This window comes from Heloderma suspectum, chromosome 2, assembly GCF_057233095.1.
Source record: "Heloderma suspectum isolate Gila_16-S chromosome 2, 16-S_ref, whole genome shotgun sequence".
In the NCBI taxonomy this organism is placed as follows: Eukaryota; Metazoa; Chordata; class Lepidosauria; order Squamata; family Helodermatidae; genus Heloderma; species Heloderma suspectum.
In genome coordinates, this window is record NC_139459.1 from 139,170,004 (window position 1) to 139,196,824 (window position 26,821).

A 26,821-nucleotide genomic window follows, 5' to 3' on the forward strand; every position below is an offset into this window, starting at 1 on the left:
TCTGGGGATACCTGACTCAAAACATCTGTACCTTTTGGGGTTGTAAAATCAGCTCATAATCTGGATAAAGTAAACACCTTATTAGCACTGCCCTTGGTGTGAAGTTTGGACTAGGAGCATGTCCTCTTTGTGTGCAATTATTACCAAGTGACAAAGTTCAGCAAGAAGAAGGGTGAATTATTAACTCTGTGTATTCTAACAGCGAGAAACATTCAACTCTAGAGTTTTATAATTTTGTAGGCTTGCTATCACTGACTGGGAGTGATGATTTATTCCACCCTGCAAAAGTCAACAAAGTATGAAGAGAAAAGCCAAGAAACTCTAAGCTGTTACAAGGGCAGCCTGTTCCTATTCCCTGCTGTAGCTGTTGCCAGGCCCTCTCAGAGGTCGAGAAAGGCCCAGGCCACTTCCATTTTTTTATGCTCCTAGTATATTAAAAAATGAAGGAATGCCAACACAGGGCTACAAAAATTGTGGTATATTTTAAATGTTTACATCTAACAAATTAACGCTTTTAACACAAAAAATACAACGCAACAATCTGTAATAAATGTTCCTTTTTTATTTAATAAATGCTTTTCTAACTTTTTTTTCTGTGCAAATTCTCCAATTATTCTGGAAAAGTTTAGTTTTCTTGCAATGTCACAGTTTATGTTAAGCATAGCAAGGCCATTCAAACAATCTTGTCCCATAGCTGAACGGTAGTAATTCTTGACCTGCTTCAGCACACTGAAAGATCGTTCGCCTGAAGCTACTTACGCAGGTAGACTGAGAAAAATCCTCAATGCAACAGTGACATTAGGAAACACACCAGCAAGTCCAAGTTGGAATATTTCTTGAAGCAATTCCTTTGGCTTAAAAACCAGTTTAAAGTTCACAAAATGTATTGACTTGAGGAAAATGCCTGCATCACACAGATCTGTTGATATTTCTTTGGTGTATTTGCTTTGGAATTGTTTTGCTGATGTATATAGATCTTCAGTACTCAGGCTATTAAATTGCCGGAGAAACCCAAACAGGTTACAAATTACATTAAGGGTGCCATCTTATGCATGTTTAGACAGAGAAAAGTCCTACAACTCCCAGCATTCCCCAGCCAGCCTGAGAACTGTAGAACTTTTTTTCTGTCTAAACATGCATAGGATTGTGCCCTCAGTGATTCAAACTGCCTTCTAAGACCTGATATAATGGAGTCAATGATAACAAAGAAGACATTGATTCTATAATGTTGTTCAATATCACAAATCTTGCTACTGTAAATGAAATGCCAATGAAATGCCATGAAATGAACCAGTGTGGTGTAGTGGATAGAGTGTTGGACTGGGAGTTGGGAGATCCGGGTTCTAGTCCCCACTCGGCCATGGAAGCTCACTGGGTGACTTTGGGCCAGTCACAGACTGTCAGCCCAACCTACCTCACAGGGTTGTTGTTGTGGGGATAAAATGGAGAGGAGGAGGATTGTGTACACCGCCTTGGGTTTCTTAGGAAAAAAGGCAGGGTATAAATGTAATTAATTAATTAATTAATTAATGCATGCCAATATTCTGACTCTGAGCTACTAATTTCACCTCACTCAAGATCTCATCCCATTGCTCACAAACCTGCTGAATGCCAGCAATGAGGCTTTCAATGTTACCCTTCTCAACATCAAGTGTAGCATTATATGCTTCAATCAACAGATTAGTCTGATGGATCATTGTAAGTAACTTAACCCACAAAGATGACATTAGAACAAATTCAAGTTTTGACATGTATTTCTGGATAGAATTAAATTCAGTTCAAGCCTGTGCAGTGAGATTGAGAGATTCGAGTTTACTTAAGGCTTTTCTTACTTGATCCAAATTATGTGCAACTGGTTGCACACCATCAATCTGTGCGGACCACCTAGTTTTGGACATCCCATACAGTGAAACGAGAAGATGTTGCTTCAGTATGTCCCACATTTGTGGACTGCTATTGAATAAGTTGTACATTTGCTGTATAATTCCAAAGTAAGTGATTGCCTCTTTGTACGATTCAGCAAAGTCATCACCTACAAGGTTTAATGTGTGGTTCCCACAGCTGGAGGAAATGCACTTTGAGTTATCCTCAAGGAGAATAGATTGTATGCCGTTATATTTGCCAGCCATGTTAGATCCATTATCATAGGCTTGACCAACACAGAGCTCAAAATCTAACCCAAACTCCTCTAGAATTATTAAAACTTGAGCAGCAATTTCCCTTCCAGGTTTTTTTGTGTGAAATTATTGAAACACAGAAACCGTTCTTCGACTGAAAATGTTGAGCTGTTGTTGATAATCGTTACATATCGAATTACAAAAGTAGTTTGTTCCTTGCTAGAACAATCTGGCGTGGCCAGATTGAAAAATATTTGACAATTCGGATCTCACCAAGAATAGATTTTTGTACGAATGAGCCACAAAGTTCAATGAATTAATTCTGTATGCGTGTGGAGAGATAATATACTTGCATGTGCTTTTGATTCTCTTGTGACTCTTGAACCTTTTTAATATGTTCAAATAGAAGTGGTCATATTTGCTTAGAAGTTCAGTTATGCTTAGAAAGTTTCCATTGCTGTGATCACCTGTGCGTTGACTAGAACCAAAGAAAGCCAGTCCACACTCAGAAAGAAAAAGAAAAGCACACTCAGGATGCGCTCAAGAATTTTCTTCAACAAATTGACCTCTGTAGTGAGTTCAGCCAAAAGTAAATCCTCTAGTGACTTACCAGCAGTGTGGCCCGCTAATGGGACACAAGTTAAAATTGTATTTTTAAAAATTAAATAATATATTAAGAACATGAAAAATAAAAAACATAACAATAAAGACTCCTGGGAAAAGTCCCCTAACAACTGGGGCACAATAGGCTATTATAAGAAACGTAATTAATACAATAAAAAAGAGAGAAAAAAAGACCATTAAAAAAAAGTATACTGTATAATCTTTGTTTAGTTTTTATAATGTCCAAATGCCCAGAGCAGAAGCAGGCATATATTGTTGTAAATCCAGTTGTGAAGTATGCTGAATGAAACTCCACCATATAGCATATAATGCAAACGGTTCTGTCTTTCCTTGAATCAAAAGTAAGTCATATGTTATTTTTTTCTGATATTGCCATCAACCATATATTTCAATACCTTGCAGGTAAGTTCAGGTTATCCAGTTTTTTCCACTGCTGTGTGATTGTCTAGCGAGTGGCAGTTAACAAGGATAGCAAATCTTTACATTTAATACTTCCATTAGATCCTTTATACAACGATAATAAAAAAAAATATTCTGGTTTCTATACAATCGTTTCTCTGGTAATAGTAATTATTTCTTTAGGTACCAGCGTCCAGAATTCTTGTGTTTGTGGGCATTCCCACCATAAATGAAAGTATGTGCCTTTTAAAATTATATGATGAATGTCTTCTTCTTTCAATGCTGTCAGTTTATCTCTGTGTCTGTATGTATAACCTCATTTGGAGATAATGTCGAGTCTGGCCATACAGAAACAGCCCAAGATGTCTCTTGGAGAAACAATGTTTTTGGAGGCACTGGTGAGTGCCGTAGTGTGCATGTCAAAGGATCCTGTCCTTGCAAAGTCTCAGCTCCCAGATCACACACAGCTATATTAGCTGAGTTTAGATTGTAAGCCTGAGGACAGGGCCTGGGGTGTCTGGGCACACTCTGAGGCACTGCAAAGGATCCTGGGTTGCCGCTCTCAGAGCTCATGCAACATGTTTTAGACCATCTTTGAAGCCAAGTAGATACACAGCTGGACAACTCTGGCCCAGTTCCTTCTAAATACAAGGGCAGAATTAAACCTGCCTAAATCCTTCAATCTCATTATGTGGCAGGGTCCTTTAAAGCACAGTTGAGGGGCTTGGATAGGCCCTGACAACCAGAGAATAAAAACAAAGCATGGAGAAAAGATCATCTTTGACAAAGCAGGTTACAAAATACTTGGCATGATTTCCAGCAGTTCACTGGTGTATGTGTATGTGTAGCATTCTTGCTTTAGCACCAACAAACTTTCATAAAGTTAAGGTCCAGTGTAAGATACCTAACACTACACCCCATGGGTAAAAGTAAGAACCTTAATAATCCAGACCACTGCTTCTAAAATTTTCTACCTGCCGGGAATAGTATCATAAATATCTGAGGATCCTCTGAACATTTGCCACGCAACCCTGGTGTGCTACAAAGGATTCTGAGAGATATCCCAGGTTGTTAATACTCTGCACCAAACAATCCAAATTCTCACTAAGAAAAACTGGATTCTGTATATGAGTCAGCTTCAAATTCAGTGAGGTAGATTTAATTGCACACAGGGGTCCTTCCCATAGGTCTTGAGTGATGTGTAATCCCAGTTCTGAATTTGGAAACAGGAGAATTTATGAGATGCATTATACCAAGGGTGTGTTCCACGCTATCAGCTTCACTTTGTTTGCAACTTTGTTGCGATGTTTCCCCAATCGCATCTTCTCCTTTTCCTGCTTCAACAGCCCTTAAAGACCCAGCTTATCATCACTGTAGCCTGGGACGCTGTGCTGTTTCCACTGAGCTCTAATTGAATTATTTTCTTGATGGCTGGTTGGAGGCTGGGTGGAGTCTGAGCTGGGTCTGATTACCGCATCAGTGTTCCCACCACCTCGGCCGTGTTTCCAGGACAACAGAAGGAGAAGCTAATGGAGGAGTATTGGATTTTTAAAAAGGAATCAGCTTTTCTGTGAAGAGAGGCTTCCCCCCCTCCTCCCCTTTCTCCTTTCCCCTGAAAGTCCAGATGAATCTGCATTTCAGGAGCAAGCCTCATTGAGCACAATTGGAGTTACTTTCAAGTAGACACACATATGCTTGTGCTGGGAAAGGGTGGGGGAGAACACAAAGAGGGAAACCAGCCCCCATTTTAACCCGGAGGACCTCATTGACCACAATGGGAGTTACTTCTGATGAGACGGTAATGGGTTTGTTGTGGGAAAGAGAGCAGTAAACACAAAGACAGAAACCAGCCCCCATTGTAACCCACAGGATATCTATAATGAAGCTGTGAAGGACTTTCTTCCTCAGGCAATTCATTGGAGCCTTGTAATCCCACTTAAGGAATTGGGCTTTAATGTGTTCCATTTCAATTGAGGGGGAATCTCTGTAAGTACTGGAGCCAAAGGCTGAGGTGAGACAGTATAGCAGGCCTGTGGGCAAAAAAAACACCTGACCTTCCAGGGTTCCCCTGATAGCAATGTCCTCGTTCCCTGGGCCCCATCCCCTTACCCCTGACTGCCAGTCGTTTAGTGATTTCCCAGCTTATGCACTTTCCCTCCCCGCGCCCCCACCCATTCTAAAAGGTTGTCTTAGTTACTGGCAGTGAGCGTTACGTTTAAAAAAATGCTTGTATTTTGGCCCCTTTAGCCCTGCCCACCACTGGAATGCCCCCACCCCCAGCTTTTCCAAAATTGAGTTCAGCCCCCAGGCTGAAAGAAGGTCAATGCCCCTGCAGTATCCTAAGTATGACTCTTTTTTTTGCCTTGCTTTACCAATCATGGAACAAAACAAACTTTAAAGAATTAATTTATGCGATCAGAGCCAAGAGCCACCAAATCCCATCTGACTAAATATTTGCACCTGTTTTATGATAATCCATCTGGAATATCTGGGTTTGAGGACCAAAGATGAGTTGAAGCTTTAAAACATTGTGTGTTTGTTTTTAAATTGTGACATACTTTACATACCCTAAGACAGAACACCCAAGGACCAGATTTGCTGTGAATTCGCTTTTTTTTTACTTTTTCTTGGCTAGATATGATTATGCTAGTGGTGGTAGATGTTTGGGAAAGGCTGGAGGAATAGGGACTTGTGTTCTTACCTGTGTGATCTGTCCTAGGCTGGACAATTGATCAACCAACTGCTGCAGTACTTCAAAGAAAATCATAATAAATGTTTCACTAGGTATGAGTCATATGGTACTCATAACTGCTCACCTCTTTCTGAGCTATCAACTAGAGTGAAGCAGAAGTTGGTAATAGTGGTTGTGGTTTGAAGAAACATCCATGAGCCTTGCTTTTAGAGCAGGAGTGGGGAATCTTTTTTTTGCTGAGGACTGCATGCTGGGGGGGAGGGCAAATGCCATCCCACCCCCAGTTTCTCTCTCTGTCTCTGTCTCTCTCATTCCTCACCCCCATCCATTCCGCACATGATCCCCACCCATTCTCCTTCTCCCTCCTGGCTCAGGGACCCCCATCTCTTTTTCTCCCCTGCCCCTCACACACAGTCATTCATAGTCTCGCACTCCCATTTTCTCCCCCCACCCAACTTCCCTTCCCAGCTGCCATTCAAGTAAAATGAAATCCCACCCCTCAATGGGATTTCCCCCCAGGATTTTTGTCAGGATTGCAGCACATGGGAAGGGGAGATTTAAAATTGTCCCCTGCATAGCAGTTAGACTTGGGGGGGATGGGGTCTGCCACTGGTACCAATTGAAGCTTTTTTCCCCTAAGCCTAATTTTTTTCTTAAGCGCAAGTTTTAGAGGCTACATAAAACTATGCAGAAGTGGACTGGCAGCTCTCCTCCAGGTGAAATTTGGAGGCATCTCTGTTAAATTTTGCTTTATATCTATCCAGAAACTGCCGGTTGGAGAAAAGGATTACAGAAATTAATGGAGTGTAGGTCTATCAATTAGCATCACCGATGCAATTAATATGGACTTGAGCACACTCCGGGACAGAGTGGAGGACAGGAAGGCCTGGCGTGCTATGGTCCATGGGGTCACAAAGAGGCGGACATGACTTAACGACTGAACAACAAGATCTATCAATGGCTATTCGTCATGACAGTTAAATGGAGCCGACATCTTCAGACACCGTGTAGCTCTGGCTACCAGTTGCTAGGGGATAAACCATATGGAATGGCCTCATGCCCTGCTTGTGGCCTTCTGACTGGCTCCTCTTGCAAGCGGAATGCTACGTGGACTGTGATCCAGCCGGGCTCTGCTTATGTTCTTAGGTGACTGTTTTAACTGGTTTGGGAAATGGGGCTGGAGTTGCAATGGCACCCGCTAGAGGTCAGTGCTTCCCAAGCAGGCAGCCAGCAAGCTCTTCAGTCTATTTTACCTTGAGGGGGAGAAGCCAGAGATGGATGCAGAAAAAAACCTGGGTAACACCTGCGTGATTATTCAAACACTTTGAGAGGGAGATTGTTATGATAGGACTCCTAAGCTGCTTAGTATTGTATATAGTGTAGTGTTATGCCTGAGGCAGAATTTTAAATTTGTTTTTAAAGCTTTGACATTGCTCTAAGTCATTTTAGGGGTCCTATTTGGGCCAAAAGGCGACTCATACATTTTTAAATAAATGAACTAACTACAAAAGGGAAGGATGGGGGAATTTGGGAGGGATAAGGAGTCTGCAAGCCTATAAGGTATTCCAAATCAAGATCAGGAAACTTTTATGTCTGCACAAAGCCATAGTCGCAGTGCAACCAGGAAAGATCTAGGCACTAAAGTCTATCGCAGAAATTAAGTTTTAGAATTAAAAAGCACAGGTGTGGATTATAGTGGAAACACTGTAGAAGAATGAGGACCAAAGTACACGTGACAACTGAACAAGTAGTTTGGTGCTGCATGTATCTTCTTTAAAAAGCTGAATAGTACCCTTGGGAGAATAAAGGGCAATTAGGGTTTGGACTGTAGTGCACAGGAAGGAGGTTTAACTCTTCTGCGCTGTGATCCTGATGAACAGTCGCCCCTACAAAGCTGCTATTTGTTCCAGAAGGGTGCCAATGGCAGCTTCCCTCCTAGGGCTAATTATTGCTTCAGAGGGGCAATTTTCATCAGGACCATAATGTGGGTGGAAAGGGTTGAGACTCCCCACCCCACTGCACACACCAGTCCTGATGACATACCTCGATCCCCGCTATTTATTTATTTATTTATTTAGCTGCCCATCAGGCCAGCTACCTGTAGGGCGTAAAATACTAATAACAAATTTACATAATCAACTGAACTACAACAACAAAATAACAAAACAACACTGCTCTAAAAAACCTTAACCCACCCCAAATGCCCGCCTGAACAGCCAGTTTTTAAAGCCCAGCAGAAGCTCATCAAATTTACAGCTGTTGTTTTTGGAAAAGATATGTGCAATGCCAAACTACACATTTAATGTTACATGTAGTTTGGCCCTGAACATTCAGGCCAAGAATGGAGGAAATGCAACTTTTTTCTTTTATATTACAGGCCAGCAGACTGGTCTTCACATTTTAATATATCCTGTAGTCAGATGGACCAGAGAGGAGTACTGCTGGCATGAATCAAAGTGACAATGTCCTTTTTTTTAGGGACTGTGAAGATCTTCAAAGGAGTGTAAGTAACTAAATAGAAGGAACTATGAAGAGTTACCAGAGAAATAGAGGCGGAGGTAATAGTCATAGGCAGAGAGGCCAACCATCAAAGGTTGACCCAGGGGCCAAGATCAAGAACATTGTGAAAGGAGCATCCATTTGCATACAGTAGTTTTAAAGGGAACATTTTCTCTTCTTTCAATGCTGAAGTTGACACCCAGTCAAGCTGAGTGCAGCGAGTTAAAAAAATTACTATAGTTAGTACTTCTTTACATAACATGTAAATTCAGGGAACTCGCTTTCAAAAGGCGTGGTGATGGTCAGGAGCGTAAGTGTCTTTTTGAAAGGATTAGCCATATTCATGGGAAATAGGTTTTTCAAAGTTTTTCTACACGAGGCTGTTAATCTACCATATAGACTTTTGTTTTTATCACAGAATTGAGATGCAAGCACTACATGAAGAGTGTTTCTTTTCCTGCTTTTCCACTACATTACCTCTAGGTGGCACTGTGGTATAGCAGAATAGTACAATTACACACATGAAAACAGTGTTTTCTTTTCACTTTCACAAATACTGCATTTTCCCTGCTGTTCAAAAACAGAAGCGAAAAAGAACCCATAAACAACCATGAATAGGGAATGATGAGGGTACAATAAATGCCTTGTGTAGAAGAGTTAACAGTGGCTGTTACCCATGATACATACAGCCATCAGGCACAAAAGCAAAATTCATCTGAAAACTAGATGCTGAGAATAGTCATGCTTATGCCTTGCTTGCATGTTCAGAGCTGTAGTGTAAATAAGACGTTACCTTTTAAACCAGGAGTCTCGTGTGGCGCAGAGTGGTAGGCGGCAGTATTGCAACTGAAACTCTCCCCACAACCTGAGTTCGATCCCAGCGGAAGCTGGGTCCCAGGTAGCCGGCTCAGGTCGACTCAGCCTTCCATCCTTCCGAGGTCAGTAAAATGAGTACCCAGCTTGCTGGGGGAAAGGTAGTCACGACTGGGGAAGGCAATGGCAAACGACCCCTCTATAGTCTGCCATGAAAACACCAGCACAAGCGGTGTCCCTCTAGGGGTCAGTATTGACTCGGTGCTTGCACAGGAGGAACCTTTCCTTTCCTTTTAAAACGGAGGTTGTGAGTTCTAATCCCACAGCTAAGAGTTCTAGTCACTTCTTTGGGAAAAGAGCCATAGCTCGGTAGAAGAGAACCTGCTCTGCATGGAGAAGGTCCCAGGTTCATTCCCTGGCATCTCCAATTAAAAGGATTAAGTAGAAAATGATGAGAAAGACCTCTTCCTGCTGACAGTCAGAACAGGCAATGCTGGGCTAGATGGCGCAATGGTCTGACTTAGTAGATGGCAGCTTAAAGTGTGACCTTCCAGAGGCATCTGTCTGCTGCTGAAAACAGTATTCCAGACTAGGGGTAGTGACACAGAGTGATTTTATTTTCCCCCTTTTTCTTCAAGTTGTCTTTCTAATGTCTCCTCATATCCACTTATATTATCACTTTTATTAATTTATCTTATTTCTTAAATCTACTTTTACTTGCCCCCCTCTTACTCGTAGTAGATAATCTTGTAGACTTCAGGCGCCACAATGTAGTCTTGTTTAGTTTGCACTGTAACAAATGTGGTGTGAAAAGAAATAGAATGCAAAGTTTGACCCTGAATACAAGCCTGAACTGTAAACATCCTGAGATGTAATCTGTGACCCAAGGCATCTGAGTGTTAATTTAGAACACTATGAAATGTAAAAAAGTCAACATTCCAGTCCATGTCATGTGACTAGCCTAGATCAGGAAGGGGAGGTGTGAATGGAGAATGAATGGTTTTATTGCAGGAGGGCCAGATGAGGGTGCTCTGGTATGTGCTGAAGACTGCCAAAGTATCAGTTACAGAAGATGGACATGGGCCAAAAAGAGGGGTATCTGCAGATGTTCTGATAACAAGGACAGCACTTTATGATCATAGAGATGTTGGGGAATCAGAAGGAGGTGCCAGGCTGTCTACAACAGATGTCACTCCTGGAAATTGGGAACATGATGTATTATCAACAAAGAACATAATGAACCCCTCTTTGATCTCATGAGCCCCAACGAGGGAAAGAGTATAAACCCCCTGAATCTGCCATTGTTCAGGAGGGGCGTGGTTGCATCTGGATAGTTTGTATGTGCACATACCAACAGTACCCTTGATCCATGGGACAGGTATTAAGTGTTCTGGCCAAGTACTTGATAGCGTTGTGGTATGTGTTGGGTAAAATTCAGGGAGAGGATTTTACTGTCCAGGGCTTAGATAAGGCGCAGTTATCTTTGTTCTGTCATACTTAACCGTTTGGGTTTAGGATATAAGACAGCAGGCTTAGGCCTGGCTGATACTATATCACCGTTGCCTCAGTGGGCCGTTTGCAGCGTGGACTGATCTGGAGCTGAGCAACAAACAGGGACTAACTGTATATTTAATCATTTAATGCAGCACATTTGGGACACTAAGTTTCTACCTAAGAGGTATGCAACCTCTTAAGCCTCAGAGAAGGGTGCAGCTTCTTGAGGACTGTTAGTTTTGGGCTCTTATCTACAATAAATCTCCTTTTCTTTCATCTACATTGGTTGTGCGCATGTTTTCTCCACCTCATAAGATCCCAAACCTCTCAGCCTGATCAACTGAGTGGTCCTGGGTAAATTGAAATCCATATTTCACAGTAGTATCTAACGAGGTGCAAACACTAACGTAGATTGCGTTATGCCAGCGTAAACTACTCTAGCGCAGCAGCACACCAACTAACACTATTGGCGCACTAGAGTACTTTATGCTAGTGCAACACAATTTGCATTAGTGGTTGTGCCCCATTGGATACTGACCTAGATGGAGCCTAGGTATGATGCAGCATGGCGGCTATTGTGTTCAGAGGCCCCCTTTCCAAGCACGGCCCCCTTCCTGCCAATAGTCACTCACAAAATTCAGCAAGCCCTCAGAAGGAGGACCCTGCTGCAGCATGAGCAGCTGCAACCTGAACAAGAAACGATGGAAAGCAAGTTGCACACATGGAAATGTGTTGTGTCCTGGCCAAGGCTAATAAACAACCTTATAGATTAAACTTGTGAGATTTAGTTATTTATTTAAAAGGTTGAATGAGAAAAATTAATCTAGTAGGAAAGCTGTCCATAGAATGAGCAGCAGCAAACATGGGGAAAGTGAGCTGGTTCACACATGCATATTTATCACCAGATGATTGCATCATGATGACAAGCATGTGCGAATGAACCATCACAGATCCAACGGTGTAGACAGAATTTTCATATAGTCTGAAATACGCTTTTCAAGGGAGTCACCTCATACATTCAGCTGCCAGTCATCAGGTGATGTACATGTGTGTGTGTGAACCAGCTCTTTTTTACAGACAGTATTGGGATAATCACCAGAAGTTGACTGGAATGTAGAAATTTGCAGAATAAGAAACAAGAAATGCAGTTTGCCAAGAACTGTTGCTATAGGACCTTTCTTTTTTATTTTTGCCCTTGTAACTTACAAGAAGCAGCATGTCCTTTAGGAGTGGAGATAAGAACCACTAATCAGCTTACATATCTTTGATCAGCAACATAAAAGACAGAGGAAATGGAGGTTGCTGTACAAAAAGTAAACATTAGCTAACTCAGTGCAATTGAAAAGAGCTTCTAGGAATGTTACATTATTGAGATAAATATCAGTGACTTTAAGACAGATGCACGTATAATGCTATTCTTTAGCTAGTGCTCTTATAAAATGCCCTGGGCATTTCACCCAGGTAGCAAAACCTATCTGCATTCCTTTAAAAATGTGTATTAGGTAATGTTTTCTTAACACACTGAAAGCTGAAACAATCAATATAAGGGTTAAACTACAGGAAAGAGAGAAGAAAAAAGAGACCATAGTTCATAGTTTGCATGTATGAAGTCTATAGGTTAAATCCAGTGGAGGCTGGTGGCTCCAATTTCAGTCGGGCTGTAAGTCCATTCTGGGTTTCAATAACAACCAGCCAGGACTCTAAAGGAGCTATCCAAGGTGCTTCATCCTACACCCAAAATATGTCCAGCACATTGGATAGCTCCTTTAGAATTCTGTCTAGTTCTGACTGAAACCCAGAATGGATTTACAGCTCTGCCAAAATTGGAGGCACCAGCTTCCACTGCTTAAATCCTTCGTTCTGACAGTTGAAAGGATCTTGTGAGGTTAGGCTGGGAAGGGTCTCTGCCTGAGACCTCAGTTAGCTGCTGCCAGCCTGAGTAGGCATTGCTGGGTTAGATGGACGAATGGTCTGCCTTAGCAGAAAACAGCTCCTTAAAGCTAGGAGTTTTACTACTGACCTAAAAATGTTACATTGCCTTGAGTACCAACCAGCAACCTGCATAGTTGGAATTTCATATGGCCAGGGATGCACAACCTTTTCAGCTGCATAGGATGCTGAATTGAAGGCTACATACACATATCCCAGCAATCTATACGAGTATCTCCGTGGGAGGGGGTAGACCGCCTTCTCTTCATCCCCTCCCCCAGTGATCCTCATGCAGATGGCTCTTCCATTGCTGCTAGTGGTAGCAGGTAAAGAGTGACTTATATGAGAATCTCTGGGGGAGGGAGTGGAGAACACAGGTAGTGGGGAATTTGGCAGCGTAGTGGTATGAGGGCACCCTTGGGGGGCTGCAGTAAAGGCTTTGGGGGGCACAGTTTGTGCACTCCTTCCTTAAGGGAAAGATCAGCATAACTGGGAGCAAAACGAATGAAACCCATTCACGAACCCTGGAGCTTTCAGGAGGCCTAAGCCCCCCTGAAACATGGGAAATTGCTATGGAATCCCATCTTGAGTTAAAAGGAAACACAAACAGCAAAAACAAAGGGTCTTGTGGCACAATAAATACAGTGAGTGCATTTACAAAGGGAAAAAAGTAAATGGGAATTGATATAAATAATTAAGTTTAGAGGAGTCAGTAGACAAGGTATTTACTGAAATGTCCATGTAATACAAGAGACAGATTGCCATATTCTGACTCATTAACTAAATCAAAGCTTGACTGGTGTGCGACACTTCCTGGAACTTGCCAAGACTGACAGGAGTAGGCTGAACAACGTTTAGGCCCACAAAAACTGCTAGACAGACGTGGGGATGGTGTCTGCAGCTTTGGAGCTCAAGCACAGACAGGAAAGTCAAAGTAGCACCATATTACAGGGACTGTGCCAGGAGCACTTTCTGTTAATCTCACTGGACCAGAAATAAAGTGCTCTGGGCCTCTGTCATAGGACTTGGGCCTTACAGGGTCTCTCAATCTCAGGTCAGGGTGACCTGCCTGTCCCTGCAGAGGCAGTCCTCTGCTTCAGGAAAAGAATACAAAGTGCTTAAGGGGCAAAAAAAAAAAGAGAAAAGAACAGTGAGGCAGACATGTGCCTCAGGGGTAACTTAATGCAGGGGAGTTGTGGAGGAGGACTCCTGAGGCATTTACTGAGGAGCTTGCTGTGGAGCATTCCCACAAACTTCCCTAGAGATGCCAAAGCAGCAGTGAGAACTCTGCATTGCTGGTCTTGAGGGACAAGGCTCCACCAAGAAAAGACTTCACCCTCTAGTAGCTGCTTCCTCCTGCTCAGGGGATCATCAGCTGCTCTCTGCTTCTGCCCTGCTTCCCTCTGCTTCTCTAGAAATGAGGGTGCTGGGGGGGGGCTTTTATCAACCCAGAAGTGGTGCTCCATGACCCTGCTCTCTTTGCCATCTCCTGATCCGGCTGCCACCAGGGTTTGAATTTAATTAACTCAGCTGCTGCCTGGGAGTTTGGTGCTTGTCTGGCAGGGCAGGGCTAGAAGAACGCTATGCATCCATTGCATAGTAAAGGGGACTGGCTGGACTGGGCACCTTCAGGGGAGTCAGTCCATCCTATGCTGCTGCACACATCTGGGCCTGGCTTGAGCCACCAGCAAGTGCTTGTCAGGGCCAGTGGGGGGCCTTGGGCAGAAATACCTGAATCCATACCTGGAATGTGTGTCTTCAACCTTGGGTCCCCAAGATCAGTTGTTGAGGCTTGAGCTGGGGCCTGAAGTGCAGCAGGAAGCAGGTATTGCTCTGCTGACTAGTGAATGGCAGAAGGCCAGGCCCCTAGGATTTATACAAGGCTGAGCCAATTCAAAGCCTTCACATTACCTGCAAACAACAGGGGCCAATGTTACACACCCATATTCCCTTCACTTCCCAAAGAGGACTCAAACCTGAGCACACAGTCCTGTATAGGTCATTGGTTAGAGCAGGAGATTCTAGGTTTGCATTTTCTACAACCCTGGGAAAAGGTAGTAAATGGCAGATGGCATTGCTTATCTCATTGATCAAAACAGTTAGGATCACAACCTAACATCGGTAAGAAAACTTTTGCTGTGGGCCATGAACAATGCCTCAGGGACAGTGCCCTTTCGTGGAATGATTAATCCACCATTTACTAGCCTGTGAAAAAACAGTCTGTATACTATATACACACATGTTTCACTGTTGCTTCAATACAAGACAAATATTCCAATTCTTGGTGGTGTTTTACTGGTGTTGCACACCTAAATGTGTTTAGCTTGGAGGAAAAGGCTGTCAATGGTTACTAGTCATGATGGCTATATGAGTGCAAAAGCATCAGAGGCGGTATGCCTATGTGTGCAAGTTGCTGGGGAACACAAGCAGGAGGGTGCTATTGCACTCAGGTCATACTTGTGGGTTTCCTCCTAATGCTTTCCAAAATGCTGGACTAGATGGACCCTTGGTCTGATCCAGTATGGCTCTTCTTATGTTCTTACTGTCAATTGCCTCTTCAGGTGAGCACCTCTCTGCAGAGTGGCACCGTATATAGGAACGGGGGTGGGAGGGAAGAAAAGGCACTACAGCTATGATAAGTCATGGATAAACAAGCATGAAAACAAACATGAAAATTCCCCTCTAAGCTAGTTTAGCAATCCTATCAAGCAGGTAATTCTTGCCTTCACTTGTATGCATGTACATGCATGCACAGATACAATTTATGGATCCCTGTTAGGAAACCAGAAAAGCAGGATGGGAGAACTGAACATATCTATCTGTCTATCTGTCTAAAATATATAGAGATATTAGTGTGTTAAATGTACAAACAAATCAACCCTAAACTGGCTGATTAGGACATGTAGTCAAGGAAGTTCATCTGTGTGTGTGTGTGTGTGTGTGTGTGTGTGTGTATGCACAGGCACAACATTGGGCCTCATTAGGAAACCAGAAGAGCACAAGAAAGAATTTAGCAAGGCACTCATTAGTACTGGTGATTCACTAGCCTGCAATACAGGCATGCATTTCTCTCTCTCTCTCAGCAAGTATTCGCTCTTTGCCATCCAGATAGAAACCGCACAGGACATGACAGATGAGGAGAACAGGGACAGACCGCTGAACTGAAATCTATAATGCCTGAGGCGACCGAGAAAGGAAAGTAGAATAGAAATTTTATGGTGCAGTGACATCTAGGAAATATTGCACCACACTGGAAATCCAGTAAAGACGTTAGCGAGAACAAGGCTTCCACAGTATATGATCATTTCTGATGCACTTGGAAGCAATCCAATGCATCCCCATTCAGTGCTCATGGGTGCCACTGTACAAACAATGGTCACCTTTTTGTTCCAAAGGAAGTGAAAGCTAATGTTTAAAGACAAACTGAAAAGAGGGGACAGGAGTTTTATATCTCTTCTTCGTCCTCGCTCATAGCTCCATCCAACTGACTGGGTGCATGTTCTGCCTGTTCCCTCATGTACTGGGCTTTTATCTGCTCCAGTTCTCTCAGCTCAGCCTCCAGCTTTAATCTATACACTCCACGCCGATTCTGGAGCAGCTTCATGGGAAATGGATTCATGTCACTGAAGGCAATGTTCATCAGCTTCCTGCAAGAGGGCGAGCATGTGAGCCAGACACACACAAAACGAGAGACCCAGTAGCCTGAACTGAACATACTTTTGATAGAGGCGTGTGGGAATTCTAAGCACCTTTCTGGTTTCCCTCACAAAGCTGAGACAGGATCTCAGAAATAGGGGAGCTTTCCAAAGAGAGAAAATGTTGGTAAGGGCTCGGAGCTTCAGGGCTGCTCTGTACCGGTGGCTCACCCCCCTCCACATTTCAGACCATGTATAATTAGGAACACTCTCAGATTAGGAACACCCACCCATATCTCTCTGGCCAGCTTACTGGTTCTACCCACTGCGATTGTTGTTGTAAAGCAATCGTTCTAAACCAATCTTTCAAAATTTACTACCTTCAGGGAACACACAGAGCCTGTGCATTGCAGAAGAAAAACTGTAGTGGCTGGGCCACCTTTCTTTCAGGAAACCTAGTCCACCATTACTGATCTGCTCATTAAGCAATCCCTGATAAATTTTGAAGAACGCCAGGATTTCCTGGAACAAGCCACTGTTACAGGCCATTAAATAAGCCTATATATGTTTGAGGTATATCTGCTGGCAATCAGTCAAATGATCAAAAATATACGCACACACATTCAGGGAGATGCAAGATTCAAACCACATTCTCAGATATATTCAAAAGTATTAAATTGGGGGAGGGGGAGTATGTTTTAAGAGTATTCAGTTTTAATATTGCCTCAGGCACCTTTCTCCACCAAGCCACATGGAAGCCACTTCCCTGTGTTGCTGTCCTCACAGATGCAGTGAATGAGGGAGGGAGGGAGGGAGGGAGGGAGGGAGTGTGCACATGCATGTGAGAGACAGAGAATATCTTTCCCATCTGATTAGCACCCCAGTCAGAGACTGGGTTTGGAGCTGCAGCACCCACAGGTGCCAGGTTGCACATGCAAGCACCACTTGTCGTGCTGTGCAAACCCAGCAAGCATGGGTTTAACCCTCGCATAACCCACACTGCTGAGTTTGCACAAAACAACAACCCCCAAATGGGGGCTGCATATTCAAAATGGTGGTCGCACATGCCTTGTACACACCACAACCTCACCGTGGCTGTCATGTTGTGTGAACAGCCCCACAATGTTGGGCAGCAACATGGGGAAATGGATCTGATGTGGCACAGTGTGTAAAGATGGCTGGATTTTAACCCTGATCTCAGTAACCTGTACGCAGCTTGGCTTCCTGCCTTCCAGTATGGCTCAGATGATTTGACATTCTGTCTATGGCTTTATTTCTAACTGAGATCCACTGCTTGGTTCTCTTGAGTTTGCTTTTTCCAGTTTGCTGAATGACAAGCTGGCCTTTCCCTAGACAAAGTGCCTGAAAGCACTCTGAGCACCACAGCTTCCACACCAAGCCCTGGGCTTCTGATGTCATCCTTACCTGCCATCACAGATTGTTTTGGTGAAAAAACGAAGGTATTGGTAAATTTCCATGCTGTCCTGCATCCTTAGAATTGCTTCTTCATTATATTTAAAAATTGCCAGAGCATAACGGAATATCACCTGGGACAAAGAGAAACTTGGCTGAGACTGATAGAATATGTCACAGGAGGGATGCAGTCATACCCTCACAGCTTACAAAGATGACCATAATAAAGCAGGACGGTACACCTTAAATACATCCAGTGGATCAGGTGCCTGGCCTAGATGCTTAGCCACTAAAATATCTCTTCTTGGAGACTCTGTGGATCTCTACACCTCAAGTTTATTGCGCATTCATGGTTGCTCACTCACTGAATTGTGCGGGTCCTTTACATGGCCTCATCGTTGTCCAGGCATTATTCCACTATTTCCTCCCACCTATCCTGTGTTTTCCTCAATCAGAAAAAATAGGGTATTTTTTCCAGCAAACGGAACACGAGTGGCATGATCTCCAAGTCAAATTCTCCCATAGCAGAAGAAACCGCTCTGACTGCCTGCTGTGGGCATTTGTTTTCGGTTGTTGGGGGTGCGGAAGGCAAGCGCAAGGGCAGGAATGGCCTGCCAATTGCATCTCCTGCCTCTGCATTTCTCAATCGGAGGGAGAAGAAGGTAAAATGCCTCCCTGCAACGAAAGGAGACACATCTGATCCCCCACCCCACCAAGCTCAGAAGCAACGTCCTCTGTTGTTTCAGGGCACCCTATTAAGTTCAATGGGGCTTACTCGAGGGCTGCAGACTTGCAGGGTGAACGTATGTCTACTCAGAAGTAAGTCCCATTGAGTTCAATGTGGCTTACTCCCAAGTAAGTAAGTGCCCAGGATTGGGGCTGCAAAAAGGAAGGCGCTCCCTCAGTACAAACCACATGGCTGCATTGTAAAGAAGCCCTTCCTAATCCCGCAAAGAAACAGAAAGCAGGACAAGGGGAGGGGGGAAGGGGGCATGTGTAAAGGCAGTCAGTTGTGAGGGCCTGCATTTGAAACAGAAGCGGAAAGCCCCGTTTGAACTGCAGGATTTTAGGCTGGTGTAGAAATGCTCTGATATATTAAGGGGAGTATATAGATGGATTGGCTGGACAGAATGGTGGACTAAATGGACCCGTGGTCTGATCCAGCATGGCTTTTCTTACGTTCTTATTTGGGTTTCTCCTACCTTTGTCCCTTCATAGAGAAAGGCATCCCAAACTCTGAAGAGAATGTCACTGACAAGACTGTCAACAAATACAACCAGGAACCAATTGAAGGTCACAAGCGCCAGGTCAATTCGGTGCTGCTCCAGGTGAGCTGTCAGCCTGGGAAGCTTCTCCAACAAAAAGTCTTTGAAGACACTTTGATCCACCTAAATTCAGCAAAACATCAATAGTAATTAAATAACCTTATTAGAAAGGCTGTAAATCAAGACATTCTCCGTGTCCTCCATATCATATAAATGTATTCATATCTCCTGATTAACAAAATCAGCTAAGTACTCCTTCAAAATAAGTTTTTGACAATTACTTTCATTTTTGCTTTATATTTTTAAAACAATGTAAAATATTTAAAATGGATCGATGCTATATGCTAGGTAGCCAAAAATACATAGAGGTACAATCCAATACAGGTTAGGCATTTTTCATTCCCACTGACTTCAGTGGATGGGACTGAAACAGTTTTATTTATTTATTTATTTCTATGCTTCCCAATAACAGTGCTTGGCCTACAAACTAGGTAAAATTAAAATAATATCATCATCATCATCGAATTTTTTAAAAAGTGGAAAAATTTCAGCTTAAATTCAGCATAACATTTCAGCTGCTGAAAGTTGAACAGTATAGGTAACTGTATCGCATCATTAAACATAAACAGATCTAAAATTTTGTGAATTCAAAATTTCACAATTTAGAAGACAGGGGCTTGGTGGGAGAATTCTTCACCTTGTGCTGAAAAGACCACAGAGAAAGCACTGGGCAAACCTCTCTAGGAAGAGGTGCACCTCTCTAGGTGCCACCACTGAGAAGGCTCTTTTCCTAGTAGTCACCCAACGTACCTTACATGGTGGGGACACCTGGAAAGCCCTAAAGATGATCTCTGGGACTGTACATGTGGAGAAGCAATCCTTCATGTATCATCTCAACAACTGGGTAAGTACATGTGGGAAATAACATGCTCAATACTCGCATGGAAATCAGTGTGATTTAACTTTGGCTGGATTGTGCATGTGCATTACGTACAGACACATTCACATACACACTATGATTAAGAGAGCAATGCTTTGCCCCCTAGAGTGTCTGGGGTGCCATAGGAACTGGAGGTCACCTTCTCTGCACCATAGACATAGCTACGAGCCCAGAAGAGGAGATCTGCTTCTCTTACGAGGTTGCAACTCAGAGACCCCCATCTTGCTGTGTTTTTCATTTTAAACAGAGGTACAGAGGTGAAATTGCCTCCGCCCTCTGCTTGCCCTGCCTGGCTCTTGCTGGCGGGGCATAGGATAGGCGGAGGGCCCTCTGTTTATGCCCTGAAGTATTTTATCTGAAAAAGGAAATCAAGAGCATCAAAAAACCAAATTTACACACAAAATCTGAACTAATGAACAATCCAGAATATGCAAAACCTGTGTCTGCTTTATGCTGTGGCTGTTTTAATCTGTTTTAGGTTTTACATTGTTTTATCTGTATTTTATGGTTTTAACCTTTATTTTGCAAACCACCCCATCTACACTGGGCTTTTACGCTGCGGCAGGTGCAAGTCGAGGTCCCTCATGATAGATGACGCAGTTGCGACTTCGCAGCCATCCGTGGTTTTCGCCCAGAAAAAGCGGAGTTCCAAGGAGTCATTTTACTGCAATTTTTTGGGTTTGCTGCGGGTTCCCCCACGGTTGCGGGCTGTCTGTTCCTTCCCCGAACTGACTTCGCATCTTACAGTAGGCATGTTGTAGGTGTGTGTAGTGCCTGCGTCACTCTGTGACGCCCCTTTGCTCCCCCATCCCTTCGCAGCTGTGCAGTTACAGAGGCACAGAGGGGAGTTTTAATTTCTTTAATCACACTTTCGCACATTTTTGCAGCTTCGTATCTTCACAACAGTTGCTTTTGGACTCAGTACCCAAGGGCTGGGGAGGGTCTTGCGGGAGGAACAGCATGGCTCCGGGCACCATTTTGGAGTGATGGCTAGGCGCGTAGCGCTCACGCTTGTGAGTGCAAATCATCGCGAGAGTCTCAGGCTGGGGAACTGACAAACTGATGGTGTGGAAATTACGGAGCACAAAACACCCAATTTTTACGTAAAACAGGGTCAGAAAGACACAGCAGAGCCCCTCAAATATAAAAGAGCCACTGAAGTGTCACACCCCCACACTCATGGGACTGCACAGCTGCGCATTTCAGTATAATGGCCCCCCAAAAAGGGCATGGCAAGTCTCTTAGGGAAGCACACAGTACATCGCGAGTGTATTGCAGGGCATGCCGACTCGAAGCCGCATTGCTGCGCAGTCGTGATGGGATGGGGGGTCAAAGCAGTGTCATATAGATGGGGCCCCATAGAGCTTCAGTTATTGGGCAGTATAGAAAAACAGGAAGGAAGGAAGGAAGGAAGGAAGGAAGGAGAGAGAAAGAAAGAAAGAAAGAAAGAAAGAAAGAAAGAGAAGGCAGCAGTGTTCCAAGTCTCTTTACAAATTCAAACTCTTTAATGAAAACCTTAACAAGAAAAAGGTCATGAGGGCCAGCACCAAAAAGCTAAATACTGAAATTGCTCAATGTATTTATACCCCACCTTTCCTCAACAAGCCCAAGACAGCTAACATCATCACTTAACACTTTTAAAAACAGCATGACAATAATAAATGAAATAAAGGCACCATAAAGCACTAAAACAGCAGAGAGTTTTTTAAAAATCCAACCCTAAAAACTAATTTAACCACAGGAGTTGAAACCATTTTAAAAGGGAAGCAATCGTTTACAGCCCAAAAGGCTTCCTAAAAACAAAGGCTTTGACCATCCTGCAGAAAGCCATTAGAGACAGGATGAAATAAGCGTCCCAGAGGAGGCAGTTCAAGAGTCTGGGTGAGGCACTGAAAAGGCCCTCTCTCCAGCCTGGCCCAGGCATATTTCTAGGGATGTTGGGACACACAGGAGTGCTTCTGACAGTGATCTCAATAGGTGGGCATGTTTATACGGGAAAAGGTGGTCCTTTAGATATCCCCATCCCAAACAATAAAGGGCTTTAAAGGTCATCATCAGCACTTCGAATCAGGCCTGGAAACAAACTGGAAGCCAGTGTAGTTGTTTCAATAAGAGAGTCACATCTCAATATTCCACAGACTCATTTGTGATTTCCTTCAGGGTTGCCACGTATCTACTTTGCCTCTTCCTAAGTCTGTACTATTTGGTGGTGGTGGTGGTTTAAGTCTGCGGTCACTTTTATTTGGTTTTAATTTGTAATGTATTTATTAGTTTATTTTCATATTGTTTCATTTTATTGTTATGAATGTCCCCAAATGTCTTTGCAGCCAGAGGTTAGAACATAAATTTAGAATAAATTAATTAATTTACATTTTATTTACCAGTTTCATTTGGGTGTGTGCTTATTTTTAACTGTATTACTTCACTCCTGGCATTTAATGTCTGGGATTAGTACTGGGGAAACGTGTAAGAACAAAGACTGAGGCCATAGAGACAGAGTGAGGAGTGCATTGAATGAAGCAGTGTTACTCCACAATAATTTGGAAGCATCCTTTCGGACCCTCTTGGCCTTGGGAGTCTAAGGGCACAATCCTGCTCTCTATTTACAAAGGGCAGGGTCAGCCCTGTGCTCCTGGCACTTAAAAGATTCAGGGCCCAGGCCCATAGGATACAAATCTGCATAAAATCTGTATACGCTAATTTATATCAATTTGTGCAAATTTATAAATATTTACTAGGATTTATTTAAATTTCATAGGAGGTAAAGCCAGCCAATTGATTTCTCATCTAAATAATCTCAAATAAGGGTGCAATCCTATTGATTGTGCCTTTGCTGCTCGGAGGCCTCCGAATTCAGGGGCTTCTGAGATTCCTATGCCCTGAGGGAGGAGTGGCGGAGGTGATGTTCACTTCCTCATCCTTTCTCTTGCGTGATTTTTGCCAGGCTGGCATTTTAGCCCATCTAGTGAGAGCGCTTTGGAGGGGGAGGGAAGGAGGCTGAAGGAAGCTGAGGACAACTCATATCCTGGCCTCTCCTCCCCCTGCCCTCCAGAATGCCCCCTTTCCTCCCCCTCCGAAGTCACTTCTCTGACCTCGGAGTGCAGTTGGCACAGTTCTTTCCACGCTGGCTGTGAGCGGGAGCAGGGGCAGATCGCTGCCTCCCTGGGGGATTTCCTGAGCCATCCTATGGTCCCTGGGACACCTGCCTAGGGGACCACAGGATTGCTGTCTAAATTCTTCAGTTCATTTGTACACACCCCAGATCATCCCAAGTCAGTAGTTCCTCTTCATTTTCCCCTAAGTTTAACTGCCATGCTGGGGCGGGGGGAGAGTTGCAGCATGTCAGGAAGGGGGGTTAACTTTTCCTACCCTAGCGGCCATCCTCCTTGAAAATCGCTTATTAAGCTAGTAAAAACCCTTCCACTGGCACCAATGGTTACTCAGGGCTCTGGGAAATAGAACTGGGGCCCTGGGAAATAGATTTGGGGCCTGGGACCCATGGCACATACGGGCATTTAAAATGGCTAGGTTCCCCACAATAAGACACGGAAGGGCAGGGTGGGAGCTAATCCTTTCTCGACTGAAGGAAAACCCCACCATTCAAGCAGATGTGCATCATTCACAACCAATGGCCTTGCAGTTAGTACTCAAGCTTGCAGTGGACTATGAACCTGGAGTATATCAACTGCAGATTCAGCCTATGTGCCACCATTCAGCTCTGGCCAAAGGAAAAAAAATAGCAAAGAGGCCAGCCAGACCAGCAAGGAAGTCTTAAAGCAACAGGGCCCCCGGGTAAATGATGAGATACTCCCTGACTCCTTGAAAAAACTCTCAAGTTAGGGTTGTTCACTGACCTGAACTAGGGAAACTCCATTTAAACTATTTTTAAAAACTGCTTTTCGCACCATCTTGCCTGAACTAGCCAGATCCAACAACCACAGATGTGCTTTGCCATTTAAATTCAGGTATTTTTTTTATATTAGGGTCCAAAAAGTAAACTGAAGAAGCATTAAGCCTGTTGAAGGTTTCAGACTATTTTGAGCCACTAGTCATAGGAATGAACATCTAGGGTGCTTCCAGATGGAGGGCTCTTAGTGTTACCAATTAGAAGGCATTGCACAGCAATTCCGTCTTTTTTTTTCCTTCACGGATTTTCTGCAGTGAGAAAAAAAAAGGTGGAAGAATCAGTGGGAAAACACAGGAGAGTTATGAGTGGGAAACGACAACATATGACCTTGCCATCCCCTGCTAAAACTCTGTGAATGAAGCTAGGTGATAGCAGTATAAAAGCCTCATCTGGAGGCACCTTTAGAGTAGATGCTCTTGTCATGTTTCTTGAATTGTACTTAAAATTGACTAATTTCCTATATTGTGGCTCACCTTTCCCCACCTTGGTGCCCTCCGGATGTTCCATTGGCCATGCTGGCTGGGGATGATGGGAGTTGTAGTCCAACACATCAGGAGGGCACCGGGTTGGGGAAGGCTCTTGTAGCTAACACCAATGGGATCAGCAGTACCCCAGGACCCTTTTAATGCTTAGCCCTTTTGTGTTACACTCCCCTAATTTCTCTCCTTTAAAAAGTGAACCTGCCATTTCAAAATTCTATGTAAAGCTCCTTTCCCCCTCAAACACTGTGCAAAACATATTTCATTCTTTCAAAAACCCATTTTCTCTCACCCATGACTGTCGTGTTGCATGGCTCAGTGTGGAGTCCCAGACTTACTTGTGAGCCTATTAGCGTGTTGCTGTAGTAATCAGGAGGCATTAGGTTGTCGGTGATATGAACGAGGCACCAGAAAGCATTTTCTTCCTCCTCTAGGACCAACAGTGCAATGGCTGCTAGTCTAGAATGAATGAGACACCCCTGTAAGTAGAGCAGGCAACCACATCAGTGGTTCCTACAACTATGGCCTTTTCATGTGGTCCCTGTAACTACCCACTTTTCAGTTTAACCTAGGGATGTTGGAGAAATACGTTTTGGGGGAGGAGTTCGATGAGTTTTCCTAGGCTCAGCCTTTGGTTCCCGCTGCAGCGCCCAGCTCAACCAGCAGCGAGCTGCGCCAGTTCTCAGATTTTCTGGGAATTTCTCACATTGTTAAAGGTTCTGCAATTTGCGTAAATTACAGCCCAATTTGTGCAAATTATGACCAAATTTGCATAATTTGCACAAATTCATATGTAATTTGCACAGATAGCTCAGAAATTTGAGCAAATTTGGGGGAACCTTCCCCAAAATGCACAAAGAAGTTCCTGGAGTTCAGGGAGCAGCCCACAGCTTGGCTCACAGATGCAAAACGAGGTACCCACTGCAGACCGCCATCGAGCCAAAAACGAACCAGGTTTCCCAGTGACAGACACCCCTAGTTTAACTTTTAAATTGTGACGCCTCTTGCCTTTTAAGGGGCACAAGCGGCTGCAGTGCCGCTGCACCTAAAGGTCTCTTGAATTGCAACGTATCATATTTTTACATTACGTTGGAGTCGTTGATCTCACTTTGCTGTTTTTTACATTATGCCTAAACTGGACTCTATTTGATCCTAATATCCAGTTAACAGAATATTTGCTGCGGAAATAGGAGAGCTGAGAAATGCAAGCTGTAAGCTAGAGTCTCTCACCTGTTCAACCCTTGGCAATAGCCAATGGTGGGATTCTGGCGGGAAAATGCAAGCAAAACCCGTAGGAGTTTGGGAACAAGCTGTGAGGTGGGTGACATAAAGTGTCTATTGTTGGTCAGTGTGCGGGGCAGATCCAGCTCGATCTGTCGGGAAGCTGGATGCTCAGCAACTTCACACTTCTTGAGTAAGTTTTGGTAGTGGCCAACAGAGCGGATGTGCCGCACCCGATGGCTCACTATCCATCTCCACACCCTCTGGCGATGCTCTGCTGGGATGCCGCAGCGCAGCAAGCTCTTTAGCTCTGAGGAAGGAGTCAGTTCTCCAAGGTTATTCCACCGCTCAGAGAGGGGTTTCTCCATGGCCTCATGGTTCAAAAGATTACTGGATTTGATCTCGAGGGCCTGGATTTTTGCCAGAAGCTTCCAGTCTGCAGCTTCATAATCAGGAACAGTCATAAACCCATAGTCATCATATTGACTGAAGTGAAAAAAGCAGAATGGGGCAAAGCAACAGATTACTAGGCTGTTAATTAATGAAAAAGTTTAGTTAATTACCTGTCTACTAAACACATAAGATTTTAATTGAAGGAAGTGTAAGATAACATACAGTTTAATGAAAATACAAGCTACCTTCTAACACTTTATTTTTCCTTTCCCTATTGCAGTAACACACTACCACAAAAATAGCCTAGAAAGATAAGCAAGTGGGTCCTTGATGTGCAATGTAATTTTAATCCACAAAACCTCCAATGTAATTTTAATCCACAAAGGCAGACTCTTATCAACTAAAGCTTTGGCTGATTAATCTACTCATTAAAGCTTGGAAACAATCAGAATATAAGCACTGCCTTGAGGGATCAGACCAAGATCCATCTAGTCCAGCAACAGTGAGCCTGGTGCAAATAAAACAGCCCCACACCCTCTTGCTCTGTTATGCACACACATGGGCACACGCATGCCATTTACTTGATTGGGCTCAGTTGAGTGGGAATCATGGGTTCCTCCTTCACATCCCACTGAAGGGCCTCCTGTATGAGGCCCTTCACCATTTCCACATGCTCACTGGCCAAGTCTGGTAGGCCTTGCAGCTTCCGCAGCATCATCAGGTACTTGCTCTCAATCTGGCAATTGTGGGCTTGCAAATGGGCACACTGTAATATATAGAGAGAATGCTATCGTCAGAACATGAGTTTGGCTTCACACTAGGCTCATCGTATCAGCAGTGGCCATGTGTAAACTAGCCATGGACAGCTGAGAATGCTTAAGTTCCATTGAACACAGTAGGAAAGCGGAAGGGGATCATCTGCAAGTTGATTGCTGAAAGCATCTTCAGAGGCTCTTCTCTGGATGTGCCGCCCACAGTGGTGTGATAGACCAGGAAAAGAG

The 26,821-nt window shown here is 43.8% G+C and overlaps 1 protein-coding gene across 3 annotated transcripts in view; it reads right to left on the reverse strand.

Moving 5' to 3' along the window:
• Positions 1-11,789: 11,789 nt before the first annotated feature.
• TBC1D2 (TBC1 domain family member 2) overlaps positions 11,790-26,821 on the reverse strand; it is a 37,480-nt gene continuing 22,448 nt past the window's right edge. For 2 of the 3 annotated variants that reach the window (XM_084835006.1, XM_084835007.1), the window contains exons 9-14: positions 26,402-26,586; positions 25,437-25,913; positions 24,545-24,665; positions 18,818-19,003; positions 17,628-17,749; positions 11,790-16,214 (exon numbers count right to left, since the gene is read on the reverse strand). In XM_084835006.1, coding sequence (XP_084691132.1) covers positions 16,013-16,214; positions 17,628-17,749; positions 18,818-19,003; positions 24,545-24,665; positions 25,437-25,913; positions 26,402-26,586 — 1,293 coding nt within the window. In that variant the 3' untranslated portion in view covers positions 11,790-16,012. Of the gene's footprint in view, positions 16,215-17,627; positions 17,750-18,817; positions 19,004-23,830; positions 23,976-24,544; positions 24,666-25,436; positions 25,914-26,401; positions 26,587-26,821 lie in introns of those variants that run through there. The other variant, XM_084835008.1, reaches the window with a different exon arrangement.